This window comes from Rosa rugosa, chromosome 4 (genome assembly GCF_958449725.1).
Source record: "Rosa rugosa chromosome 4, drRosRugo1.1, whole genome shotgun sequence".
NCBI classification, from domain to species: domain Eukaryota; kingdom Viridiplantae; phylum Streptophyta; class Magnoliopsida; order Rosales; family Rosaceae; genus Rosa; species Rosa rugosa.
In genome coordinates, this window is record NC_084823.1 from 47,140,697 (window position 1) to 47,163,030 (window position 22,334).

The 22,334-nt window shown below is 39.0% G+C and overlaps 2 protein-coding genes across 3 annotated transcripts; both read right to left on the reverse strand.

Moving 5' to 3' along the window:
- Positions 1-5,304: 5,304 nt before the first annotated feature.
- On the reverse strand, positions 5,305-11,751 carry LOC133742874 (long chain acyl-CoA synthetase 4-like). 2 transcript variants are annotated; one of them, XM_062170558.1, is made up of 19 exons: positions 11,496-11,751; positions 10,741-10,804; positions 10,547-10,636; positions 10,387-10,443; positions 10,118-10,166; positions 9,901-9,977; positions 9,637-9,676; positions 9,445-9,539; positions 8,878-9,042; positions 8,644-8,754; positions 8,475-8,562; positions 8,119-8,185; positions 7,790-7,865; positions 7,550-7,667; positions 7,143-7,388; positions 6,912-7,051; positions 6,387-6,569; positions 6,169-6,288; positions 5,305-5,570 (listed from the first exon to the last, which is right to left on the reverse strand). In XM_062170558.1, exons 1-19 carry the CDS (start codon positions 11,651-11,653, stop codon positions 5,523-5,525), a joined length of 1,992 nt encoding a protein of 663 aa, XP_062026542.1. In that variant the 5' UTR covers positions 11,654-11,751; the 3' UTR covers positions 5,305-5,522. The 2 variants fall into 2 exon arrangements, with proteins under 2 accessions (XP_062026542.1, XP_062026544.1); XM_062170560.1 differs by lacking the exons at positions 10,387-10,443; positions 10,547-10,636; positions 10,741-10,804; positions 11,496-11,751 and adding an exon at positions 10,283-10,354.
- Positions 11,752-16,095: 4,344 nt separating this feature from the next.
- Positions 16,096-20,550, reverse strand: LOC133746526 (mitochondrial inner membrane protein OXA1-like). Its single transcript, XM_062174696.1, has 9 exons — positions 19,802-20,550; positions 19,477-19,567; positions 19,306-19,353; positions 18,892-18,950; positions 18,276-18,351; positions 18,057-18,188; positions 17,505-17,612; positions 16,766-16,820; positions 16,096-16,545 (listed from the first exon to the last, which is right to left on the reverse strand). Exons 1-9 carry the CDS (start codon positions 20,257-20,259, stop codon positions 16,283-16,285), a joined length of 1,290 nt encoding a protein of 429 aa, XP_062030680.1. The 5' UTR covers positions 20,260-20,550; the 3' UTR covers positions 16,096-16,282.
- Positions 20,551-22,334: the final 1,784 nt, after the last annotated feature.

Consider the following 22,334-nt stretch of genomic DNA (forward strand, 5'->3'; position numbering starts at 1 on the left):
GTTTGGAAACTAAAGGTGAGGTTTGCATAGTTTTGGTGGGATTACATAAAAGATGGATGGGTGAAATATTTATTGAATATCGGCACTAGGATCCAGAGTCGATCTCTATGATATTTTAGTTTTTAGGGTACAAAATCCTTGTAGCGACGGACTTAAGGTGTTACCCACACGTGTTTTGCGAGTGCCTCCCCATAAAAAAATAAAATAAAAGAAGCAAAACACCTATATTGATGAAGATTTCTCGGCAAAAATCTCACATTTTTTTTTTTTTGAGACAAATAGTTAACTAATGTTGAAGTTCAGCAAAATTATACAAAATGACCCGCTCAGTAGAGCTGTCAGATAGAGTCACTACCAAAGTAATTTGACCTTTTTAAGGAACTAATAAGCACATCCAGACGCTACCCTACACTACCTACGAGAAAATAAAAACTCAGGCTTTGTGGGTAACCCTGGCGACATTCCTCAAACCTTAGGACCTACAGACTTCCCTCTTAAAAAAGGAGAAGTCCTTACAAAATTAAATAACAAAAAATAAAACATGCTAACTGGAGCCCAAATCCAGCCCAAGAGAACCAAGCCTAGAAGCCCAAATCTCCAGCCCGTTGCCCAAGGAAAAACCCTAGACCAGACAACTACTAACACATCGACATCAGCACCATAGCCTCCTTGACGTAGCTCCTATTGCCAGATCTGCCAACCAACCACAGTCGCCGCATCAGCCGTTGCCTCACCATTGATCACCTCTGCGTTGGCGTCCCCAGCTACCCCCAGCACCGATTCGCTCAATCCAGGCCACCAAGCTACACCAATCACGATAGCCGATGCAGGAGCACCACCGTGCAACACCACCAACCGCCATCGATCACCCCTCGGCTACCAATCCCAACGCACGACGCCGCCCGGAGTTGTTGAGGTCGAACCATCCAAACCACCGAGACACCGACAACTTTCCACCAAAAATTTTGGGAATTCGCAATGAGAAACCAGAGCACCGGTAGCCCCATCACCGATTCCCCTACACAATCAGGAGTGGGGTGTTCCCCTGCCTCAGCAGCCCATGCAGGCCTGACCGGAGGTGAAGAGAAGCCCCACACCGCCGACGACCACAGCCTCTCAAGTGAGAGTAGAAGAAGAAAAGAGAGAAGAAGTCATTAAGTCAATTTAACATAATCTCACATATAAAACCCTGTCCAACGGAGAGAGTATTAGGTGCACCGACATGCACTTACACTAACATGAATAGATGAATGGATAAAATCAACTATATTTTCTTGTTATTAAATAAGAGATTGCCTATAAATATTAACGGCTGAGATCGGTTGGATCTGCTAGTTCATTTGCGCTACCGGTGCATAGAAGAATTTTCCTTTCGAACGAGCTTCCCATAAGAAATCTTATAAAAAGAACCTATGTCGATGAACAATTATCAGAAGTTTTCCATATATGAATGATACACTTTAAGCAAGCGCATAATTTAACCCTGAAATATCGTTAGTAGTATAAGCAAATAGGGATCGTTCTATTCCGGGGATTGAGGGTACACCTGTCATTGTCAAACAATTAAACAATTAAAATCAAAACAAAGTATAATATTCACAAAGATATTCACAAATATAAACATTTTACACGAAAAAGGGGGTTTTTGTTTTTGGTTTTTCAGAAAATAAAACTAAGTTAACAAAACAATTAAAATGCAAAAACATAAATGTAAAGATGGAATGAGAGAAACAAAGATCAAAACCGAAAACTATGATTAAAATCGATTCAAACCCTAATATTATTCATCTAAGTCATGAGAAAGGAGTTGATCATGTGAACCATTCGAAAGCAAACGAATTCCCATTTTTTACTTTTCAATGCTAATTAATCTAAGCGAAAGCACCTAGATTAATCCTATCAAACATGCAATCAAACCCTAGAAAGCTAGTCAATCATGTCATGTTCAACGCATTACACATAGAGAAAGGCTATCAACTCAAGTGTACAACTTAGTATGGAAAAGTCCACCTAATTGCAATCCTCGTTAATTAAATTCGATTTTTGTCCAAAACCTTTACTATTTTGATTCAAGTTTACACAAAACGAAAAGTCGATTTCATATTCTTAAACCTAGCACCAATTATATCGAAACCCTAAGTGTTTGCAACCACATAAGATTAAAATACAAAAGTTATCTATAACGCAAATTTAATTAAACAAACCCACATAAGCAACTCTCGAATTACAATAATAGAATCTGAAAATTCTCATTTAATCATAAAAATTCCAGAAATAATAACTTTGTTCAATCATGAATGTCAACTAAAGCAAACCAACGAAATTCAAACAAAGGTTACAAAGTAGAGGTCGAATTACACCGTGGATGGAAGATGAGGATGGATGATTTTCGTTGTGATCCTTGAAGCTTGAAAGCAAGTCTTCAATGGTAGATGGTGGAGGAATAGTCACGGCTCCTTCTTCTCCCTTCGGCCTTGCTTGAACTCCGTGGCTTGCTTTAGAGGATGGAGAGAAAATAAGAGAAGCTCACGGCAACAATATAATTTTTCTGAATTTTTCTAAGGGATGTGGAACCCTTTTCAACGTCAAAGAGGTGGGTATATATAGGAGCACGGCTAGGGTTCACAAAGCAATCAGAAATTTCCACATAGCTTCCACCAATGAGAATTCGCCAAGTAAGCTTTGTGATGTAGTCCAACTAATCATAGAATGCCAAGTAATCCGTGTGATGTGTTCCAACCAATCAAAATTCTCTAAAATGCCTCCCTAATATTTAATTGCCGAATTTCCTTGGAATTATTCTGATTTTCTTCATGAATTTCGGCAAATATTCCTTTAGGGAATTTAGGGATGCACCTAGACACGTTTTCAGCTTTTCTTGGTCTCCACCTTTTTCTCTTTCCTTTTATTTCTCCCTTGAATCTCTCTTGGCGTCATCTCCTTGATTATTTCTGATTTTCACGTTGGCAATCACACCAAATTATTTCTCCAACAATATTTCCTTCCCATAAAAGTCTCCCAAGAAAATCTCTCCTTGAAATCCTCAATCAATCATCTTTAATTCCCATGTTGTCACCTTGTTTTTCTCCTTAAGTATTACACGGCAAATTTAATCCCCAAGGAAAATATATTTTCCTTTTTAAAAACTCTTCCTTGATTTCCTCTTGCTTTGGACGGCAAAACTCTTAAGTCTCCACATTTTTCTCTTGACGTCACAAAACCCTAGTTTACATGGGCTTTATCCACTTTTGCCGAAAGTCCATCTTGCTTGATAGTTCTTGGGCCTTCTTGCGTCCTCTTCAAGCCTTGATGTCTCCAACGTCATGTCCATCATAATTTCAATCACACATCTCAATGAGCTTCAGAGTTTTGCTTCACACAGTTTCCTCTTTCGAACAGGATTTCCTGGTTGGATCAGGAAAACTTCATTTCTTCATTTCTGCTCAATTGTGTGGTCTTTTGCATCTCATTTTTGCTCCCCTTGGTGTTCGCAAGCTCCCCTTTCCATTTGTGAGTTCATTTCCACTTTTTAGCTCGGAGGTCCTGAAAATAGAAACTAATAAGAAAAATAGAAACTTTCCTAAAATGAAAAATGGCAACTTTCCTAAATTGAAAATGGGAAACTTTCTAAAAATGAAAAATAAAAACTACCGAAAATGGAAACTTTCTACAAATAGGAACTTTCCCAATCGAAGAATGGAAACTTCCCTAAACAGAGTTTTATTAAGGGAATAACGCAAGAAATGTAAGGAAATGCAGTTAAAACGTCGCATTAAAATGCTCCTATCAATGAAAAAAGAAAAGAAAAAAGGAACACATGCCGATGGACTTGTTTTTTTTTTTAGAAAATAGATAATTTCATTTACTTATCCATAGCCAGAAGGCACGTACATCAGATGCTGTCTCATACCAATAGTCTAGATGGCACAAGCCGCCAAGCAAAAGACAGGTGACCCTCACTGTTTACACATGCGCTCACTTATTGAGCCTAACTACAAGAATTCAAATCCTCACTACTAACCTCTCTTTGAAAAGTAGACCTAGTCGCCTAGAGACCTCAATTGGTGTACAACTAGAGAAAACTAAGAAGAAAGTAATAAAAGACCCAAAGTCTAGTAATAGGCAAGAAGACCAGGAAAGCCCTTAGGGCTTTCCTGTGCCCTTATCTCGAGGGCTAGAAACCAATCCTCCAGCTGCAGGATAGGTGTCTTTAGGGCTAATCTCTTGAAACAGCAGTAGCAGTAAAGGATGTGAGACCCTTGGAGCAAAAGCTGGGTACAGGTCCCTGCGTCCCAAATCCAAACCCAAGAATAGGTTTGGCCTGTCAACACAATGGACATGGGCCGCATAGCAGCCCGAAATCTGGGAAACCCAGGCTGATCTGGACACCCAGAGTAGCACACTCCCGCTGCCGGACGATGTCCACCTCCACCCCAGCCTCCTCCCTCGAAGATCTCCATCAATCCCACCGGTAACAACCACGTCCCATTGGATCTGGAAACCCAGCCATAACCACCTGTCTCCACCGCAATCTGCAACTCAGGCCTCGACACAAACCATCGCAGCATCCACAACCACCAAAGCAGGAACCAAAGTCCCCCCAGAAAGAATTGTCGGAGCCGGCCATGCCTAGGCCGTGGCCAGAAGCCACCCCGCCCAATCGTCACCATCAATAACCACCGCCATAAGAACTCCCCACATTGGAGAAACCTCGGCTGGAAACAGGTAGGAGCGGCCACAGGCGTAGCCGCTGTGCTCGGTCACTGATAAAAGCGCTGGCTAGAAGGCTTGGGAGGCTCCCATTGATGCCGTCGGTCACCGGCGACGCTAGGATAGCGAGAGCTTTTGCTCTCGAGGGTTTTCATTGTATTCTTCTCAGGAGAGATAAAAATAGACTATGATAAGCTTTGCTGATCCCTTGGATATCTTACCTTACATGCCGATGGACTTGTTATCGGCAAAAGCCTTACATAAAAGGCAAATTTTTAAGACGCAAAAGCATCACATAAGAAATAAATAAAATAAAAGAATTAACATTTTTGCTTTCGTCGCCAAAATGTCCCAAAAGAGAAAAGAAAAGGACCTCTTTTTGACAAGGTTTCATCAGCAATTTTTTCTAATAGTTAGTCTGCAAATATAGACGAGCCTTCCCATAAAAAAGGAAAGCTGCAAAGATGTTCCTAGAAATATATTTGCTATGTCTTTCTGTATTTATAGTTTCATAAAATCCTTTAATTATGTCTCTGCTATGTTTTGCTACATTGTCAACGGAACTGATTTCTTTCCCCAAAGCAAGCTTGCAAGTGGTCTAGACAACACTTAAAAGTTGACTAGTTCATGAACATATATCTGTAATTTTCTACAGTACACCCAAATTCATTTCAGAAGAAAGTTATCATGTGGGGGGTTAAGTATGCTTCTATGTACAGTCAAAATAACAAACATAAAAAGACAGAGAAACAGAAACAGAGTTTGTCAAATTGAACAAGGCCATCTGGACTCTAGCTCCACAAGTATATCTTTCAGGCCTTGGGCTGATTTACACTCTTGTACATGTTATCAATGACGCCCTGTTCACGAAAAGTTCCAGTCAGCAATTTCTTCAACACTACTATATCTTTCTATGTACAGGAAGTAACTAATCATAAATAATTTTCTCACAGAAACTACTCGCTGTATAAAATGCAATCGAGAGGTATACTAAGCCGACCTAGTGTTTAACACAACCTAATCATCAACAAGAATTTCTGTTTCTGATAATTAGATAGATTATCCACTTGGACGACCCACGTCACGGTGACAACTATTATGGTCATCCCGGCTACATGTCTCAGTGGATAGATAAGACACAAAACCTGTATTGAGACGGTTACAGAACATGTATACTGATAGGTCCCCATATCAGATATATTGTGCATCGTAACTACAATGTATAGTCTCAAATAAAGGGATGAATTTGGGAATACAAAGCCCAAACAACAACAGTAACTTCAAATGAAACAAAATATGTTTCTCTCACAGTATGACATGGTTATTTGGTAATGCAGAAACCATGCCAGAGTAGATCAGACTATCATTGTGGAGCAAGGGTGAATGCAACTTTTAAATTATTGGGACTGTAAAAGTGGTGTTTAGAAATTCATAGAGAAAACAACAGGATAAGAGTACCTTGTAGTATTTAAGCAACTGGGGCCTCTTTTTCTTGTATGTTGGAGTGATAAGGTCACGCTCCATGTCGAACGGTTCTGGGTCAAGGTGAACAGCTTTTATAACCTCAAAACCTTTCAACTGCCAAGAACACAACAGCATCAGAAAAGGTTTTAAAATATTATTACTCCATGACCGATGACTACAAATTAAGGCCTAAAATTAGGAAAGCAGAAAACCTTTTTGTCTTTAGCAATCTTATTCAGCTCTCCAAGCACGTATTCTTTCACCTTTGTATTTTCACAAAGAGAATTGAAGTCACCAGATACATCATTTTGTTGAGCCCATCTTTCAATTGCTTGCTTGTTGGGAGTGACTACTGCAACTAGGCAGGACTCAAAGCTGTTCCCATAAACCCATATCTAAAATAGACAGAACAAATCACATGCCATCAGACTAGTATATTTATATGAAGTTATAATTCTTAAACTCGGAAGTCATCATGAAACTCTCTTCCTTACATGCATGTGTCATTTAAATTCACAAGTCACTATATTTATAATAATCTTTGTAATTATTTATTTTATTTATTTTTTGGGTAAAGGGGGTTTTATAGCCCAAACCAGAAGATAAGGAGCTAATAAGAATCCCCGAGACCATCTTCTATTAAGAAAAAGAAATCCTGAACATTATAAGACACACAAGACAATAGCAGACTATTAGTGCACTTTTTGAATTACAATTACTAAAGCAGAATGGCATACCGCATCAATATCTGAAACAAGTCCATAAATATTCTCCAAGTTTTCAACTGCAACATATTCTCCTTGTGAAAGCTTGAAGATATTCTTCTTGCGATCAATGATTTTAAGGCTTCCATCTTGTTGCCACTCACCAATATCTCCTGATGCAAGATAATTATGGGCACAGCTGATTATTTTCCACTTAATGATATAAGAGCCATAACTTACTAACAAATAGATCAGTATACCAACCTGTATGGAACCACCCATCAATCATGACCTCTTTGGTGAGGTCCTCACGTTTGTAGTATCCTGAAAACAAAGTTTTTCCCCTTACACATACTTCTCCACGAGGTGTATCTGACAGAGCGTCGTATCCCATTTCAGGAACAGATTCCAGACATACATCCACATTTGGAACCGGAGGACCCACTGTGCCAAGCATTGACAATTCATTTGGTAGCGATACAAATGTCCCAGCACAAGTTTCTGTCAGACCTACAATTACATTGATATTGAAGAATGTCATTGATGTGATACCAAAACAGAAAATAACAATAATAACAACAACCAACAAGAATAATAATCACAGAAACCAGAGGAAAAATGAAGAAAATAGCTGATATAACACGTTAACAATAACGGCAAAGATGTCTAACCATATCCTTGTAAAACATGAGCGCATGCCACCACACGTAAGTAAGATTCCACATGAGTAGAAAGAGGAGCAGCTCCAGACAGAATAAGCCGCACCCTACCCCCCAATCCTTCCTTTACCTAAAGTTGTAAGAGCATGAATGAGACTTGATCTCGTTACCAGGGAGATATACATACATATATATAAAGAAGTCAAATTCATTATTCATGGCATATAGTGCAGAAAAGAAGAAAATATACACCTTACTAAACACAATCTTGTCAGAAATTGGAGACGCAGCTCCATGTGCATGCCCCTTTTGCATGTTATAATGCTTGCTGCAGCAATAGACAAAACATGTCACCTCAGAGCAGAAATATCTGGTCTCTTCTTAGAGCCTAGATGTCAACTAACTCTCAAAAGGTTGTAGTATATGGATTACAAACAGAGATGATACTTGAGAAGAAAAAAAAATAGCCATCCACGTGCAGGTATAACATTTGTTGTTTACAAAGCACAAGACTAGATAGGAAGGGATCGGATTATTTGAAATTATGTTTTGCTTATGTGCAATCAATGAAGGGTACTTACTATGAATATGCAAAATTGAACAACGTCTTTTTTATTATGCCGCCTGATGAAATCTTCTGGTTCAAGCCTGAAAATTTGCGCACAGAAATTATATAACAAGACAGTGGAAGCCAAAACTGACACATTCATTTAATGTTGCATCAACGAGTAAGAAGCATAGTTCAGGAGATACAATAAAACACCAAATGTTTCAAGTTTATATTCTCATTAGGGCACAATTCGTGGAATTCAACTTAATAAGTTAATATCAAAAGGATTCACAATTAAGGCCCTCTCTTACTCTGATACCATATTAAGAGTTTTTTTAGGTTTACAACTTCTTCCAAGAGCTATGATGTTTCCATATTCTGATATACCTGCATAGATTCTATCTAAAACGCGAGGAACAGCACAAAAAATAGTTGGTTTTAGCTCCGCAATGTCTTCAGTTAACAATTTGACATCCTGCAGAATAAGTAAGAAATTATCAGATTTATAATATATTGGTCATAGAAGAGCTACTAGTAGTTGAACACTTGTACTCACCCCACGCCAAAACCCTATTGAGGCACCAGTCCAGATAAATAACTCCTCGATAACCCGATCAAAGATATGTGCAAGAGGAAGAAAGGAAAGATATACGTCGTTCGCGTCCAACTTCACGAATGAAAGAGAGAAAAAAGGAAGTTTTGCAAAAAGTAAGCATCCTAGAATAAATAAAAGTTACCAGTTGTTTTTTCCGAAAATGAGATCTATAAATTGAGATGAAGTGGAGGTCACCTCTTCATTTACACTCTCCAGCAGGCGTTTCACCCCAGCCAGTAGAGTAATGATGCTTTCATTGGATATCAGTACACCCTTGGGGTCACCAGTTGTTCCACTAGTATACATTATAGTACAGATATCACTTTTCTTTTTTACTGGAAGATCAAAGTCTTTATCTCCCTGCAGAAACAGATTTAGCACTTAAAAAACTGAAAATGCTGATATTCTGGAAATTTATTAATAACCAAACTATACATGAAACATGACAGGTACAAGCGGTCATTCTGCTTTAAACAACTTGCAGATATATTTCAAAATTATGATAAAGATTATTGTCTTCAACAGAACTTGATTAGCAGTTTAGTTATTCCTCGCAGATAGAGATGGTCCATTAACAACTTTCAAATGGTGTTCTACTAAATCAAGGGGAACACTTCCATAACAAATTTCAAATCTACTTTCCCATATTAGCAATGCAGAGAACTTTATCCTTTTTTTCTTTTCTCAAACAAATTTCATGGGTTCGAGAATATATTTAGTTACACAAGAAGAGGCCTAGAAGATCAGATAAAAACAACCCACCAGTTGCAGAAATTCATTCCATGAATATATCACAGATCCATGCTTTTCAACTGATTCCTTTTGTTCAGGGGTAACCTTGCCAAAGCTTACAAGTGCTGCATGATTAAAAGAAAAGTGAAGTTATTTTGCTTACTGACAGCCAAAGACACGTAAACAAAGAATCTTGAAAGATGTGCGAAACATGCAACATACTCTTAAGATATTTTGATGCGTTGGGCAATGTCTTCAACAGCTGAAAGAGGACAAATATACAGTCAGAATAAGAAATTATGAATAACCATTCCAAGCTTAAAAATGATTTAACTCTCTTCTGGCCACCAACTTAGCATTTTATTACATAGTAATTTCCACATGCCAATATTTGACCTTTATAGTTAGACCACCCTACAGCAGTATTGTCCAAGGTACCACATATAAAATTTCAGTAACAGAATCGTTGATGAAACACTTGCGTACCTCAGATATCTTATTTTCTTCTACAAAAGCAAGTGAAACTTCAGCATGGCATATGATAAATTCCACAGCACCAGCACCTAAACCATGCATCAGATATTAGAACAAACTTTTAAAGCAAGTGAGTTGAGGTGAATGCACCTCGACTCATATCAACCAAACATGGAACCAATTGATAGATGTGAGTAGATGATAAACTGAATAGAAGAGATAATCCTACCTAGAGTGTCATATAAAGGAACACAATAGAGCCCATGAGCATTGCAAGCCTGCATAAGATGTTCATTATTAATGAAACTTCCTGAACATAAGAATTTTAACTATTATTAAAGAGTAATGAAAGAAAACAAACAACCCAAGTGCTTAAAGATTACATATATTTCACCTCACAAACTTTAAGATTGTGTAAGAAGTATACTTCCAATATAGAGAATATAGACATTAGAAGAAGATACACATGAAAATGAAACTTCAATAAAGACGATATACCTCCATGCTCATAATCCATTCTGGACAATTGGCACCAAATATACCACATTTGTCTCCCTGCATTCAGCCATAAATTCATTAATTCAAAATGTTACACATATTCCTCTGGAACAAGACTTTTGACTACGACACTAGCCAATCAAAGCAGATGATGACATACTTCTGCCAGACCAAGAGTGCGCATGGAATTTCCAACTTTTACCACCACATCATAGACTTGTTTGTAAGTTAACCACACGTATCTACCACCCTGCAAAGAGCCAAAAATTCCTAATTAGCTACAAACTTAAAAGAGCAAGTCAGAGAGCTAGCCATGCACAGGAAAGTCATAGATAGTCTGCAACTATGATATACCTTCCCATTCACAGTCTCACGACGACCAAGCATTCGGTTTCCGGGATTTTTCTCCACCGACATGCTGTGAAATAAGTAAAGACAGATCAATAAAAATTCATATCCAAAAGTTACAGTTTCCAATTCCGTCACAAAACAGAGTGTCGTGCCAAACATGAGAACCGAACCAACCCATATCCAGAGATAAACTTAGCTCGAGAACAAACATGACCAGAATTCGGCCGAACAAAAATAACTCATCACACATGGCCAACCAATCTGCGATTTTAGCTTCAGAAAGTTAAAAAATTCTTACTTCAGTACTTTTTTTTTTTACTAAAATAATATAGCTTGCCCCAGACTGAATTTCAGTTCATTTATTACATGAGAAAATGTCAAAGCTACCAATCTCAGATTCTTTTTGCAGAGTCAAAGCCAATAAAATTTCCAGCCACAGAATCAAACTCCTACACAATTCGGCTCTATAATTCTCCAAAACTCAATAGTGAAGAATCGTAATACGCTCCAAAACTCCCAAAGAAGAAGAAGAAGAATCGAAATATGCTCAATCACTCACCAAACAGTTACAGTAAAGACAAAGAGGAAAAATATTCAAATCATCCTAATCCCGACTCCGATAGTTACAAACTACCGCAACCTCAGTTAACTTTTTTCACCGCAAACTCTCCCCTAATTTGAAAACTTACTGTTACAAAAAAAAAACAGTTCTTGAGTTTTTCACCAAGAGAAAGTTGATACAGAATAGAAGAGAGTACCGGAAAACATCCCAGCAACTGTCCATTCCGGCAATCGGCTGCGGAAAGCCGTCTTTGGCGAAGAGGCTCCGGTAAACGGGACCGAGCGACGGCCGGCCGTCCTTGGCCGCCTTTCCCTTCTCGACCTCAATCAGGTACTTGTACTTGGTCTCCGCCATTCTCTTCAAATCTAAACCGGATCCCTTCTGCGAAATCTGAACGAATGTGGCAACTGAAAAACCAAAAGCTGTTTGTGTTTGTGTGAAGAAGAATTCCAGTCCACACTATATATATTTTCACCCGGAAAAGAGAAAAATAGAGTGGGTGGTGGAGGGGTCGGGGGTATTTTGGTCATTTTGGGGTGACGTAGTTTTGTGGAGGCTACGGCTGTCAGCTTGAGGTTTTGACTTGTAGGCATTAGTACAAATTGGTCAACAGCCCCCACCCCGTTCTGGATTTACGGATGCCGTTGAGATTTAGATGCTTTTGGACGGTCGGATTTCTTCGTCGAGTTTCATACGTTTCGTTAATTTATTCACGCGTGTGACGCGTCTCCCTTTTTTGAGCTCAATTTTTCAATTTCCAATTTTTTGGGGATAATTTGTTTTACTTTTATCTATACTATTATTAAGAAGACCCCAGAGTTTGTCAGCCAAAACAGACAAACTTTACAAAAATATCCCTCAAATATTACAAAACATTTGAACTGAAATATATGAGAAAGACAAAATGGTCAATTCGCAAATAAAAGAAAAACAAAATAATTTTAACAAAAAAAATTAAAAATCAAAAACAAAATATATGCAGTAATTTTCTCCACATTCTGTGAAATAACTTCCCACATAATTATCCACACCCATAGGGTGTGTTTTAAGTCAAGTTTGAAATTCTTTCTAAAAAAAAAATTGAAATTGAACAAAGTTTACCCAAAAAAATATATCTTAAACAAACACAAGATGGTTGGGCAAACCGTGACGTTAGATTGCATTTAGTATAATAGGAACCTATTTTTTCAACTAGTGTTTTAGTGTTTTATTTGATAACAAATTATATTTTTTAACATAACGTATGATAACATCTTTAATTTAAGTTTCCGGCGTTAAAAACATAATTCATTCAATTTTTATTCCTTATTAGTGGTTTTCTCCTCTAAATTTTTTATGAGTTTTAGACTCGACTTTGCTATTGCTGCCTCCCTCAACGTTGCATGTATCCACTGTCATTAGCCTTTGTTGTTTTCTTTCTTTCTCTTCTTGATGAGTAGGGTTGCACGACCTTGCCAGTTACTATATCAGCATATCGAAAATTATAGTGTGGACCCTTCAATCGAATAATAAGTTAACCATTTAAAGTCTTTTCCAAATTTTATCAAAAACTTGAGTACGGTTTTTTTTTTTTTTTGTTCAACAAGATTTCACAAAAAAAAAAAAAAGTAAGAAAAGAAAAACACTTGAAATCTCATATATAATGGAGCAAGATTGGCAGAATGGTAGTTGTGGCCGTTATCACCAATTTCATAGGTAGATGGAGGCAATTGACCGCAATGACTTCCGGTATTAATTTGTACCCAATTGAAGTACATGCCGCTCGGTCCACAACTCCACACTGTCGACATCCCCCTATTGAATTTGAACCTTTCGACGGTGGACCGACCTTCGAGATCTCTCTTCATTGCAATTAACATGGAAGTAACACAACACCTACCTGCGTCCCACAGATCCAAATTTTCATAAATTTTCATATTCACACAAAAAAAAAAAAAGTAAATCCAAAATTTCCACAAGAATCACTAAAAAGAGCGAGATGCTTCGTTAATCTAAAAATTTAAAATTGACCGAAAGAAGAAAATAAGATCTCCAAAGTTGGCAAGTGTCGGTGTGGATCGACTCCTCGGAATCGTCCGCGAAATGTATCTTTTTCTTGTTCTCCTCTCATCCAAGTGAATGCGTTAATGGCAATGAATGAGGCAATACATCATGCAGTTGTAGGTTGTAGCTACCTTGGTGAAGGACTTCGTCTGTTCGAAAAACTTTGGTTGAGATGTGATCATCACTGACCATTTCAAAGCATATTCTTCATTAATCGGCATTGTTTATAATAATATCTGATTACCCTCATCAGCAATCCAGAAGTAAAATCGAATTCTTGAAGATATATAACATTATTTTCTAGATTTCTTATCAGGCAAGCAATCACATCTTGGTCGTAATTGGCTTGGTCACCAGAATATACCTACTTTAGGTTAAAAGGGAATTACGTTTGGTTCAGGGATGCATGATATTAATTGCGATAATATACCGAAAAATAGAAACTGTGGGCTAAAATATTTCCCAGAAAAGAAGATATAGAGGGAGAAAGGGGGCTACAAGCCTTCAATTTATGGTGGGAGCTATTTTAAGACAAACTAGAAAAGGAAAGCTCAAATGCTTTTGACTTTTACATTGGTAGATGAGAGTTGGGGCATTCTTGTTCTTAAATATGGAGTCCTAAAATGGGGAGAAGAAGATTAATAAAAACTGGGGGGCCTTGATTGAAGAAGAAGAGACTTTGTCAATAGCTATCATTGTGGTCCTAAAACGTCATAGAGACAAATCCGGGGTCCTTTTCTTCATTTCCTTTTTGTTAATAATACTTGCGCTAGCCTCTAGACCTAAGAAACATTTGAGAGACCGTGTGATCTTGATAATAATAAAAAATAAATAATACTTGTGCAAAGATTAAAACGGTACGGACCATGAGAAGCCGGTAACCATTAGAGAGTTGATGTAATGGAACAGATAAACTTACAGCCAGAACAAGTCCACAAGTTTTCAAGAAAACAACTAATCCGACGAATGAAAAAGATGTATAACTTGATTTTATTTTGAGAAAACTTCAGCTACCATCCCCAAACTATGCTGCCAAGGCCAATTTGATACCCGAACTCTCAAAAGTATCAATGTGATACCCAAAGTCGTATTTTGACATCAACGTGATACTTCCGTCAAAAATCTTTAACGGCTCCGTTTGTTTGCTGACGTGGCAAGCACGTGGCCCCCCAAAAAAAGTGCAATGACCGATTTACCCTTTTTTTTTGTTAATTCATTTTTTTTTCTTTTCATTTCTTTTTCTTCTTCTTCTTCTTCTTCTTCTTCTGGGATTTTGTTCTAGCCAAACCCCTGCAACCTCAGCCGCAACCTCCGTTCATCAAACCCCCGTCTTCGCCGGACACCAATTCACTTCCAGTTGAAACTAATTTTGTTCATCCATTGATACTTCGATAGATTAGTGAGCGGGAACTACGAATTCCATGTTCTTCTTCTTAACTTATGAACCCACAGGACAAGTACTCAACTACATTGAAGCCAAAATTTCGTAATCCAGAGGCTAGAGACCTAAACTACCAAGTCCCCCAATCCGGCCCATCTCAGACCCAAATTGACTAATACCGCGTTAATTTCCCGGACAATTCCGACCTGCCCATCCCGTAGTTCCTCGCCGCTGATTTTGTTCCTAGCTGCCCTCTGCCCATTGGTATTGTCCCGTCACCGACTCCATTGTCCATCACATTAAGCAAAACCATCAAACAAAACTACGCCTACAGAGCCATAATTACCTCTCTTAGACCCCCAATTCAAAATTCAAAGTCACCTCCTTTATAAATACCCCATCTTCTTCTTACTCCCACCAAAACAAAACAGATCGCAGAACCCAGAAAGATTTACCTTTTTTCATTTTCGTGGGTTCCAATCAGATAAAGGGTTTTCGGAGATTTGATGGTGGGGGAGAAGAGTAAAGGAAAGCGATGGGGTTGGGTGGTGGGAGCTGTGATCGCACTGTACCCAATCTACGCCTGCAGTGTATAGATCGGGTTAGTAACAACAGCAGCAGCAACCGGCGCCGGCTTGTCGTCTTCCTCCTCCACCTCTTCATTCTCCCCTCTCAAAATCGCATCTTTCATATTGTCCGCCGCCGTTTTGAATTCAAACATGAGCTTCTCTCACCGCCTCGATCCCCTCCTCTTCGCTGTCGCCGGCGCTCTCGATCCTCCGCCTGTCAAACTGCCCCTCCAATTCCCCTCCCCTCCTTACCCTTCTCCCCACCGCCTCGATCCCCTCTTCTTTGCTGTCAACGGCGCTGCCGCTTCGCCATCGGAATCCACTTTCATGCACCGCAGGTGCTTCTGGTTCGATCTGCCTTTTTGTGATAGAAAGGAGAGAGGAGTAGATTGGGAAAGGAAGAGAGAGAGAGAGAGAGCGATTGATCCCAGAAGAAGAAGAAGAAGGAGAAAAAGAAATGAAAAGAAAAAAAATGAATTAACAAAAAAAAAAGGGTAAATCGGTCATTGCACTTTTTTGGGGGGCCACGTGCTTGCCACGTCAGCAAACAAACGGAGCCGTTAGAGATTTTTGACGGAAGTATCACGTTGATGTCAAAATACGACTTTGGGTATCACATTGATACTTTTGAGAGTTCAGGTATCAAATTGGCCTTGGCAGCATAGTTTGGGAACGGTAGCTGAAGTTTTCTCTTTTATTTTTACAAGGGGCCTTGACAATTCAGCCATAGTAAAATACAGAAAAACCACCTCACCCAACCCGAGTAGTTGAGTAGTTCCACCAAAATTTTCAAGTCTTGCAAGCAAACATTTCAGGTACTGATACCTTTCATAATATTTATTAAAACCATCCTATGCCCCATCCTTTCTCTCTCGGTAAGTTAAATATCGTGTCATCAATGTAAAGAATATCATATCAAAAATTTAAAGCAATGAAACCTCCTCATCAATGGTCGTGCTAATGGTTGAACTTGTGAAACTAGAAAATTTTCTACCTCCTCTTGTTTCTCTTTTTTCCCTTTACTTTTTTCTCTAAACTTTTAATCCTTTGACTGAGATCTGATGTCGATGATGTTCTCCGGTCTTGAATCTTTGCTGGTTGAACGGTTGATGAGGCGGGCTCTGGGGCTGCAGCCAGCTGTTTCATTTGTGAAAACAGTGAGAATGCAGATTGTTGTGATCCTTGTGGTTGTGGAGCAGGGGTAGGCAGCTGAGGAAGACCCAGTGTCTTCTTCACAAAAGGATTCTTAATTACTGAAATCAAAATGCAGAATCATGAATTAGTGGAAAAGTGCACAGAATGTTTGACACAGTTGAATTTCTGTAGCTGCACAGATAATGTGCAAATTACTTCCCCAGAAAAGATTCAACTTTCTTAATAATATAAACGGTGCAGGAAAGAAGGAAGAGAGGAGGGAGCGCGGGAGAGAGAAAGGGCTCTACTGTTCCTAAACTATACTAAAAAAGGACTCACCAATTCCATATCCGAGCGAAAACAAGTTGGATGTAACCCAGTAACAAAATACAGCCTGCAGAGTTCATAAGAAAAAGCAAAAGTTTTCATCAGCCTGGCTTCAATACACCATTTTCCATCATGACTTTGGTTGAGAGCATAAAAATGAAACCACACAACTCAAGAAAATATATATAAAATAAAACTTCCAATCACCTTTGTTATGTCTATAAAGGTAGCTATCTCTAGTTATAAGAGAGAGAAATATTATAGAACAGATACCAGAATGGACACCACTACAACCTTCAAAAATACATGCAACAGAATTCAAGAGTTGTATCAGACCATTATGTGACTATATACTAAGTGCCATGTGATTGAAAGATGAAATTGCCTTGGGGAATATTTTGGCATTCAACACATTTGATTAGCATAACTTCCAACAGAGATTGACCACAAACAGTAATTATAACAACTGAAACATTTCATATACTTATCTAGATATGACCATCCACAGAGCCAATTAATTGAATTCAATAGGCAGTCCAAGATGCTTTGAGAACATAAATTGACAATGTACGCAGCTCTTGGGAATTGAACCCTGGAACTCAGCCTCCACCCTGGTTTCAAGGAAGAGGAGGTGCCATTAGGTTCAAAGCCATCGGCTTGACAGTGCAAGGCTTTATTCACATCTATTCTGGACTGGAGAGATGCTCATACAGAATAGATCGTGAAAGAAACTAAAAATCAGCCAAAGTACCTTTGGAAAGCCCATGGTAAATGGAACTGTAAGAACAGCCATGCCTCTTGAAACATTCTTCATGGTTTTAGCAACAGGATTTCCCTCCATACCTTCTTGCAGATTGCACTAATGAACAAAAGAAAAAAAAAATTCAATTCAAAAATTTGGTTGTATAGAGTTTCTCACCACATCTTGCGACCTCCTTGCCCCAAAAGAAGAGTTACAAAATGGCACACAACGAACAAATAGAAGTAAAAAGTTTCTGATAGCCTAGGTATCAGATGTACCAACCTCTACAACTTAACAGACTATCAGGTCCAGGATTAACTATTGGATACAACTGGTCTAGGGCTATTGTGTGTGTGTGTGTTTCTCCCACTCCCCCCCCTCAAATTTTAGGGGTGATTTTACAAGGAAAAAAAAAATCTGAATTCATATCTAAACCTGTGCAAACTCACTCTACTATAGATTAATGGAAATATTTAGAGTGTAACCGAGTGTTCAACAAGCATGTCACAATTTCATGACGGAAAGCCAACAAAATTGAAACTATGGTTGGAGAAAAGCTACCTCCACAGTTATTAAGAATGTCAATCCTGCCAAAACTGGAAAAATGTACATAGGATCAGGAGTTGTCAGATCAACAAACCAATAGGCACCACCATCTTTAAACGATGGCACCTTCTCTGCCATGTTCGATATCTGCCAAACAAAACTAGTTTGAGACATTGAAAGACCAAGTCTAGAATCAAACTTATGTGCTGGGAGATGGTAAGAGAGAGATCTTACTGCTAGGAAAAAGCTGATGAAGACAGGAGCTTGAATAAAGAGTCCCTTCAGTGGAGTTAAGGGACTACAGCCATATCTGCAAAATCCAAATCAATCTACCAAAATGAGAATGCTTGGGATAGAAAGGTGCCATATATGAAAAAATGGTACTTGCAGAAAGATTATTTATTTTCTTGAAAAATTCAGTACATACATCCTTATGATGCGAAGCCATTCAAGGAAAATTGAATAACCAAACATTTTTTTATTTTTTTTTACCAGGCAACATTCGAGTAAATATCATCTTTCATGTGATAAATGGTATTCCAAGTACAACCAAAGTAGGTGAAACAAAATGAAAGGACTTGCACCGCCAGCCAACACTTGGGAAGCTCAATGGAAAGTAAATACAATAAATTCCAATTGCTTGATAAGACTGATGAATATTACAGCATTTGGAACTTCAAAGTATATTTATTAACATAACTAGCATGTTTTATTTATATAAGTTGCTTATATTTTGGCCAAAACATTTATGTTCTTTAACGTCAAACACAAATATATGCAATGGAGATAAAAAAAAACCAGCAAGCAAAGAAATTTCTATAGATACTGACACCAAGAAAAAGTTGCTTACTCCTTGAATAGCATCTTAATTTTCTTTTGATATTCAATCTTAGCTCCGAGATCCATACCCTGATAAAGAGGAAAGACAATTGATAAATATGCTTGCACATTTGTTCTTTAACCCCTGTGGGGACAGCTCAGTAATAAAATCCAGGCTTGTCCTTGCTTTGAGCATAATATTCATGGCAGAATCATTCTAAAGCATTTTGTTCATAAAAGTTTACATGATCAGGATAAGCATAGGCAAGCAGAACAAGAACAGAGTCTAAAATAACACAAAAATGTGTTGTTTTCATTATTTTCCATTATTAGTATTAAAATGCATTGTGCATTAAAGAGTAGATGGTTCAGTAATGACTGGACGAGTTGAGGGGTGTATTTAACGATAAAAAGCAATCGCTAACACAAGAATCAGGCATCATACCTTTTCTTCCATCTCTTGCTTAAGTTCCTCTAGACGTGGCCTCATAAGCTGCAGAAAGTAACACCAATAATAAGAAGTCTCAATGCAAACAGACAATCGTAAATGTGAAGTCGAAGAGGCGGCCAACATGCTTGTCCTAACTAGACAAGTTTAACAGAAATGCAAACTTACAGTGAGTTTTGCCGTTGCTTTAAGTTGGTTTACTAGAAGCGGAACCGTGCAGCTTCGAATCAAAAGAGTTGTTACCACAATGGCAGCCCACCTGAAATAAGTACAGAAACAGAACAAAATACCTTCACCATGCAATACAAAACCCACAGTACCCTCTAAATGCTGCTAAATCAAAATACAACTCGAGCGATTAGCTTAAGAAATTGTCTCCATTTAAATGATTAATCTTTCACATTGGTGTCTCTGTTTCCATAACATCAAAGAACACTAAAACCACTAAATTGAATTCTTAAAAATTAAAAATCAGAAACAAATAGCAACTAACCAGCTCAACCCAGCAGTAGTATGGACATAATCAATCAAGTACTGCAAGCCCTTAACCGGCAAGTAGGAATCAGCCGCCGCAATCGCCACCTCATTCACCACCGGCAGCTGCGAAGTCACAGCTTGCACCGCCGTGTCCGACAGAATCTCCGGCACATCACTGAACACCCCAATCTTATCCGCCCCCGTCGACATATTCCGAGCAAACCCGAATCCGGCCGGCGGCGACGAAAGCAGAGCATTTGAAATCCTCCGATTCTGAGCAAACCCACCAAAGCCTGAAACTTTATTATCCAAACTGAAGAACCGCTTTTGGGTGAGGAAATGATTGGTATTTGGGGAAGGAGAGGGCTCCGAAACGACGTCGTCGTCGTGGAGAATGTGAGAGATGCAGGGATGGTGCTGCTTTCGCCGAGCAATGATGCTCGCTCTGGACGAGAGGCCCCGCCAGTAAGCCATGGGGGGCGTATAGTGCTCTCTATTCAGCAAAACTCGAATTGGGTGGGTGAAAAATTGAATCTTTAAACCCTAATAAAACCCTGAAGAAGAATGGATCTTGTATCTGGTTAAAGTTTGAGTTCCATGGTTGTGGGAAAAGTATTGGGACCGAAGTGAGAGACAGACAGAGAGAAAGAGACAGTCGGAGGTTTGTGTCTGAGATTATGGTGATGAGCTGGGTTTTAGTAGAGCAATGGCGGGTCTTGGATTTTTATGCGCGGCGGTTTTAAGGTACGCTCAGTTCGTTGTGAGCTGTGGCTGGGTGGTGACCTCAGCGTGAAATTGTTAAAAGGGTAAATTAGTCACACTACACAAAGTTACTGCACAAGGTAAATTACGGTCATAATTTTGATAAAAAAAATGGTGTGTATCGCGAACTAATATTTAGAACAGTGCGAGATGAAAGTATAACGTAGAATGATTATTAATGAGAGATATTGGTGGAGATTTGATCGAAGTTTAAATTTCTAGTGTATATCTTGATTTTTTTTTTTTTGAAGGGAAAGACGACAAGCTATATTAATTGAAACTGAGAAGTACATGGAGCGATGCAAACACATCGAAATAAAAATAATAAAGCATAACAAGATGTACAAACGCATCTATAATGAAGAAAAAACAATAAAACATAACAAGATGCACGCACAAACGCATTTAGAGTAAAGAGTAACCAGGACGTGACTTGATACAAAAAAGATTTGGTATCGCTGCACTGCATATATCACGAGAGTAGTGTAAATGTAATAGTAACCGTAGCCGTAACCGTAACCGATGATAGAATCACCTAGGAGAGGTGATTCGCTCACCAAGAGTTCGAAAGTGACCGAGGGTGTCAAAAACTCGAATATCAGCATAAGAACTCCCAAGAACCAAAACCAATACCAACACAAAACGAGCATCTGTCTCGGATCCAAGATCCGAATTTGGGTACGACCTGGGTCCCAAATTCTAACCCAAATCCTTCCCGAATCCATAGACAAGCCCGCCAGCCCAAAAAAGGCAAGGGCCCAGGCCCAAGTGCGAAGGCCAGCCTGTCCAGAAACGCTAAGGACACCCAATTTGCTGGGTACCCAAGCGCAGACCATCTCTGCGCTGAACAGCCTTGTAGCCCATCCGATCTGACGCGCCGTCGACGAAGCTTGGAGAGGAGCAGATTAGGAAAAGGTGCCCATCGGTCGTCCTGGACACTGTGACTCCTTGAACAAGACTCCACCCCATCGGAGAACACCCGATCTCCAATGTAGGAACAAAATGGCGTCGGTCCTACAACACCCAGATCCGTACTGATTCAGATTGTTCCAACCTTTGAGGCGCGCTCGCCTTGGCCTTGACGTCCCTCCATCGTGAACCACCAAGCGAAAACGCCGATCAACTTCACGATTTGCTTCACCGCAAGCTTCCGATCGATATGCTAAAGCATTCCAATTGCCACAACCAACGGGTTGAACAGAGGTAAGCCACGATCTCAGAGAGGTCGACCAACAGGCACCATGAGGAGGGGAGACCTCAACCGGAGCCAAAATTTTTGACGTTCGAAGCCCTAGGGTTAGGGTTTGCTGCCATAGAGGGAAAAGAGAGAGAGCAGTCGCTCTCATCTTTTTAGAAAAATATCAGCATATAAGAATCAGTGTATATCTTGATAAAAGAACACAAGAAATATATATTCGATTGAGGTATTCACTACACCAAAAACGTTAACACACAACATTTTTTGCACAACGAAAAAAAAAAATGTGTTGTGTGATGAAGAAAAGTGAATCACACAACATGTTTAGTAAACTTACGTTGTATAAGGTGGTTAAAATTCTGAAGTTTTTGTTTAGAAGGTCATTGCACAACGGTTACAAGAATAATCTGTTGTCTGAATCATAAAAAAAAATAGCGGCAGATTTCCCTCCCAGATCGACTCAAATTTGGCTCCAAATTGGTACTACATCGTACAACAGTATAGTTATATCTGTTGTATGAGAGTAGCATGCAAAACATGATACAACGGTTTTTTACTTTTTGTTGTGTGATGAAGTGGGAAATATTTG

Coding starts and splice junctions, on each gene's coding strand:
- LOC133742874 (XM_062170558.1), bottom strand. CDS start 11,653: ATGGCGGAGACCAAGTACAAGTACCTGATTGAGGTCGAGAAGGGAAAG. Junction 10,167..10,386: donor AATGGATTATGAGCATGGAG/GTATATCGTCTT, acceptor CATCTTATGCAG/GCTTGCAATGCTCATGGGCT. Junction 9,677..9,900: donor AAGAAAATAAGATATCTGAG/GTACGCAAGTGT, acceptor GTCCTCTTTCAG/CTGTTGAAGACATTGCCCAA.
- LOC133746526 (XM_062174696.1), bottom strand. CDS start 20,259: ATGGCTTACTGGCGGGGCCTCTCGTCCAGAGCGAGCATCATTGCTCGG. Junction 18,352..18,891: donor ATTAAGATGCTATTCAAGGA/GTAAGCAACTTT, acceptor TGGATTTTGCAG/ATATGGCTGTAGTCCCTTAA. Junction 16,546..16,765: donor TTCGCTCGGATATGGAATTG/GTGAGTCCTTTT, acceptor TTTTGATTTCAG/TAATTAAGAATCCTTTTGTG.